General features: G+C 41.6%; 1 protein-coding gene across 1 annotated transcript; it reads right to left on the reverse strand.

Annotated features, from left to right (window-relative positions):
- Positions 1-3,290: 3,290 nt before the first annotated feature.
- On the reverse strand, positions 3,291-4,761 carry KVR01_000534 (uncharacterized protein; the record flags this gene model as incomplete). Its single annotated transcript, XM_044793961.1, has 3 exons — positions 3,291-3,424; positions 3,511-4,305; positions 4,416-4,761. 3 exons carry the CDS (start codon positions 4,759-4,761, stop codon positions 3,291-3,293), a joined length of 1,275 nt encoding a protein of 424 aa, XP_044650483.1.
- Between the last annotated feature and the right edge of the window lie 909 nt (positions 4,762-5,670).

Consider the following 5,670-nt stretch of genomic DNA (forward strand, 5'->3'; position numbering starts at 1 on the left):
GATGCACATTAGCGAGAAGGTCCATCTGCCGAAGAGCAGAGTGTAGACAGTCCACGGGACGCTTAGTACAGTCGATGATCACCTCAGGCTGCAAGTGAGCGTCGTTCAATGATGACGGTCGCACAGGGCTCCTGACCCATGTCAAGTAACGCTCAAGCGGATCGTGATTGCGGTCATCGCTGCTGCGTTGCATACTGGCGTCGGCTGGTTCCGAGAAGATGCTTCTGCGCTGACTTCTGAGAGAGACTCTGTTTCGAAGTCTTTCCTCAAGTATATCGATATCAGAGACAGACATTCTACATTCAACGTAGACGTATTTGTAACCGTGTTGCTTAGCCAGCGCAATTCCTTGCTCCAGAGTTTCGGTATAGTTGCAAGTACTATCAATGATGACATTCCGTCCTTCCGTGATCGAGTCCTTAGCGAGGGACCATTGAGAATCGTATGCAAGCGTGGCCGAAGATTGAAAGTTGTTTCCCTTTTCGAGAAAAGATGACTTGAGAATGTCATGATTGATGACCACGGCGTGACAGTGGCGTGCCAGAAGATTGGCCAAGGTGCTTTTCCCAGACCCCGGTGGGCCAGACATTTGGATAAGTAATTTGTAATTAGTCTCCATAGCAACGGAAGTAGCTGAGGATTGTCAGAAGGTCGTCCGTGTAGGAAGCTATTCGGGGCGTCAAGTAAGATAACTTACACTGCGAACGCCCAGGCGCCACAGGTCGTCAGAAAGGGTTTGGTAAGAGGTTGAGTGGTTGCAAGCAGAGGCAGAGTCTTCAAAGGGTACAATGGGAACCTTGAACGAAGATGAAGTGGGATTTGAGGACCTGATGGGCTTTAATTCAAAACTTAGGAACCTTTATCCCAGAAGTCAAGACTGAGGGAACTCTGAGCGGGTCTGCCAAAGAGCTGTGTTGTTTCCCAAGGGTCAAGTCAAAAGATGCAATAGTCGTGCTCAGACTCGCACATCAGGATATTCACCAAGGTCGGAGCAACGTCGGGCTGAATCCCACACCTGGCTCCTTCACTGTCACCGATTCGAGCGATGGCGCACGGTCTTACGGTGGGCGAGAGACTTGACTTGCATCGAAAAACTTGCAAGGAGTGTTGATAAGACGATACCCTGACAAGTTCGGAATTCTTACAAGATAGGAAGGAGCTAATTTGTTGTTCCTTGCTTATCTTGTGCAGTCGCCGGTCGGGCTGTAATACCAACGTCCGTCGTGCCTTTTTGCTTGTCAGTTCAATGTTATCAGCATCAATTCGACCCCATGACTCTTACTATTGGTTGATTACAACGTGCCATCAAGATAATTTGATGACCTGTCATTTCCAGTATTGTGCTCCAACGGCATCTACCCTACCCCCGAAACATACCTACCCTAGGGTAGTCTTGCTCGGTAAATACGTTGGTAGGAACGTTGAGTATTCGCTGCAGCCATTATGTCAATGATGGTGGTACCAATGCTTTGTATCACACTCTCTGTCTTCTGCCGCCAACCTGTAGTCTCCAGAAAATCGTCGTCTCCAGCAAACTTCCATCCCACTCGTCACAAAGACCTATCTTCCGTCAAGACTCGTTATCTTCGACGAGTACCAGACGCAATGAGCTCGTCAAGAAGAGTGAACAAACTGGTTAGTACCGATTCTATCCTTTGCTGTCAGTGTCGATGCCTGCCTCTCCACCGTTTGAGCTTGTTTCTGTCTTGCATCTGCGAGAAACTCTTTTACCCGATTCAAGCTTGTGGCTCTCTCTTCTCTCTTCTCTCTTCTTCGTCTCCTCTTAAGACCTCCACTAAACAGAACCGAGCCGAACCTAGTCAAACCGAACCTTCGATTGCGAAGGTGAAGGGAAGCTTCTAGTAGTTAGAAATATAAACTAACTATTTAAACTTAAAATACTTCTTAAATTAATATTAATTATCTATTATACTTCTTTTATTCTTTCTTAAATATAAAGTTAAAAGATTTATAATTATAATTTTTTAATTAATTTTTATTTAATTATTTTATTATATTATAATTTAGTTTAATTTTTAACTTTATTTAAACCTTTTTTTAAACTTTATAAAACTTTTATTTTTATAAGTATAAACTTTAATTTAAAACTTTAAACTTAACTTTAAGATTCTTATAAATTTTAATATATTTTAAATTAAGTTTATACTTTAACTTTTAAAATATATTAATTATTTTAAATAATAATAACTTTTTTAAAATAAAAGTTTATTTTTATATAATTATAAATTTAATTATTAATAATTATTTTTTTATTTATAAATTATTAAAATTATAAATTTAAATAATAAAGTATAATTATTTTATTTAAAAGTTATTTTTAATTTAATAAGTTAATTAAGTAATTATTTTAAATAATTTTATTTAATAAATATTTATTTAAATAAAGTTAAAACTTTAATTAAAAGAATAATAATTTTTATTTTTATTTATTTTAATTAACTTATATTTAAATTATATAATAATATTATATATAATATTTAATAATATTAAGATTAACTTATAATTTATAATAACTTTAACTTTTAATAAATAAAATATAATTTAATATATTAATATTAAAAATATTTTTAATAATAAATAATATTATAAATAATTATAAAATTATTATAAAAGTTTTATATAATAAATTTAATTATATTAATTTTTAAAAATATATTATATTTTATTTTTTAAAACTTTAATTATTTACTTAATTTAATAATAAAATTAAAAATATAAATAATTTATATTTAAATTAATAAAATATATATTAAAATAAAATTATTAAATTATTTAATTTTATTAAAATTATTTTAAAATTATTTTAAAATAATTTATTAATTATTATTATTATTATATTTTAAAATTAAAGTTTTAATATTTATTATTTATTATATTTTTTATTTATTAAAAATATTAATAAAATATTTATATATTTTATAATTTTTATATATTATAAATATAATCATTTTATATTTAAAATATAAAAAAACTTAATATATTTAATATAGTGAATTATAACTCTATTTAAGATTTTAATTTAACTTTAATCTTATTTATAATGCGGGATAAGGAGGGGGGGAGGTACATTAGGGAAGAGTGTATGTGGTCGCAGGACGCGGAGCTCATCTAATTGCGAAACTGACGACAGTGATTTCAGAAACGCTTCTCATGAAGGACGACTTCTCCTGCCCATTGTCCGTAACTGCTGTCGGATACAAAATGTGGTTCGAGAGAGGCAACAACATAACCGAGCCCTTCTTGCTCGGGCTTTGATGGCTGCAACGTCACTAGTTCATTCCGATATCGTTCATTATCATCCATCCGTCCAGCGTGCCATCGTCCTCGGTAGGATCAATGAGAAACCCCGTGTTTGGATTCAGATACTGGTTTTCAAGTCTGTCCAGTCCGACGAAAGTGCCGCCTGGTTTAGGAATTATTATCAGCAAGCGACATATTGCCATGTTTCAAATGGGAGTTGAGACACAAGAAATTACCGCATGCACTCACGTTCACCCGAGCCTGGTGTTCCCTGTAGAGCCATTCCACTGACTGGGTAGCTGTGCATCACGCCGCTGTTGTTGGAACTGTTCGCGAATGTGTCATTCTGAACGACTGGTACCGCTGACAACTCTTCATGTGATTCCAGGGAAGGCACTTTTTGCGCCGGCGGGCCGACGCCGAACTTTGCAAGAACCATGTTCACAATTTCAGACCCTTTCTGAGCCTCGAGCGAGGTAGCGCTTCCCTGGAGCCAAATGCTTCTAGTTTTCTGCAGTGACTCCTTGATCTCTTCATCGCGGTGCAACGTCTGGCCCCGGTGTAACAGCATGCAGAGGATCGTCGTGGCCGTCAAGAACTGATGGTTCATGATGGACGTCATCCGCCAGCGCATCATTTGGAGCTGCCCACCTGGGCGAGTCTCCTCGTCGAGGATGTGCTGTATTTTCAGGGTGCCTAGGCATGCATCCAGGCAGGTCTTGCTTGAGTAGACGGTCTCATCTCCCCCTCGGCGCAGGAAGCGACGGTGCAGCATTATCTGGCCCTTGTAAAACATGTGGCCCAGGAACAATCGCGACATAATCAGCTGCGGCGGGTCTGTTATGCTGGAGGCTATGGGGCGCATCCTTAGTGGCGGTGGAATGCTTGCGAGGGCTTCGTGGAGAACGCCATCTACTCTCATCACTTCCGCGTAGTTGCATGGCTTTGTGGCAGCTGCGAGGTCGGAGATGGCTCCTAGGGCAACTAGCATTCGCCTTCTAGCGATGACGCCGAGAACAGTGGTGTGCTCGGTCTCGGGTCGTGCTGCTGTGCGCTCCCAGGGCGGCCGAGGTCGATGTCAATGTCGTGTAGATTTTGCGGCTCAACTGTGTCCCATTGCCCGTCTACAATCATGCGTGGCATCCCCATCTGACTTGAAAGTAGAACGTCGCCGAGTAAAACCGTCACCCAAAGCCGCCGGCGCATCTCAGCCTCGAGCAGCGATATGCCTGCAAAATGACTGGGGTCACGATGATAGCCCATACGCTTGGCTAGGTTGACTTCCAGCGCGAGGAGATACCAGATGTCCTTGGATGAGTCTGCGTGAAAAAGCATCTCCACGTAGACATAATGGACCATGACCTCCAATACATATGGGCCGGATTTCGAATATTCTCCCAAGACCAGGCACTGGACTGCGCTGTCGCGGTACGACTCAATTTTCAGTCGCTGATCCTCCATCTCGTCGCCAGCCGTAGAGCCAGAAACACCCGTAGCCATTATGGCCAGACAGATTATACCAAAAAGAGTCCGACCCACATGATAGGAGTCCCGGAAGTATCAACCCAAAAGGCATCATAATGCGAGGACAGCGGTCAGTTTCGAGTTCCCCGGAGTATCACATTTGATCAGGGCCATGCAACACCTACATCGCGGAGGAAGCTAGGGCCATGAATAGCTGCAATCTCAATGGATGTATCAGCTCGGGTCTTTTGCAGCCCGGAGTCAACCTTGGAAGCAGGGAGTGAAGACCTTACTCGAGGCAACCAAATCGACGCAGTTGAAGTAGCGCGATACGTAACGGTCCAATACATCCTTGGGTGGCAATGAGGATAGAATCTGCTCCCGGGAGAACATTTGGCGGCAACCATAAAGGAGCAGGGCACCCCGTTTTCCGACGGGAGGATGCTTACTGCCGTGGTGAGGATCCTCATCGTGACTCGTGGTTGATTTGAGCTGCTCTTGCTGATCAAAGTGATTCTTCAATACGGCTATGTTGTCCAGAATCGCCGCCCAATGCTCATTATTGACATAATGTAACTCGGAGCCGCTCAGACGCATCATGGAGCCGCATTCGGACGACTCGGCTGCGGCAGCATTGGCCTCGAAAGGCTGGTTTTGGAGATCCGTTGCGGTCTGTCGCATCCCTGGTTGGGGATCAGACTTATTCACAGAATTCTGGCTGATTTGCGTGACCAGGCGTTCTAGCTGCACGACTCGGTCCTGCATTGCCCGCACCGCATCGGGCGACGCCTTTGGAAGCAGGTGTGCCAAAACTCGCTTCTCAGGTGCGTAGGCACACAGCTGGCCTCGCAGAGCACAGGTAGAGCACGGTTGCTGACGGTCACATTTTGTTCTGTATTTAACAGAAGACACTGCTTTAGTCTGGCTTCACATTCAAAGTCCGAA

Source organism: Diaporthe batatas, assembly GCF_019321695.1.
Source record: "Diaporthe batatas strain CRI 302-4 chromosome Unknown Contig00001, whole genome shotgun sequence".
NCBI classification, from domain to species: Eukaryota; Fungi; Ascomycota; class Sordariomycetes; order Diaporthales; family Diaporthaceae; genus Diaporthe; species Diaporthe batatas.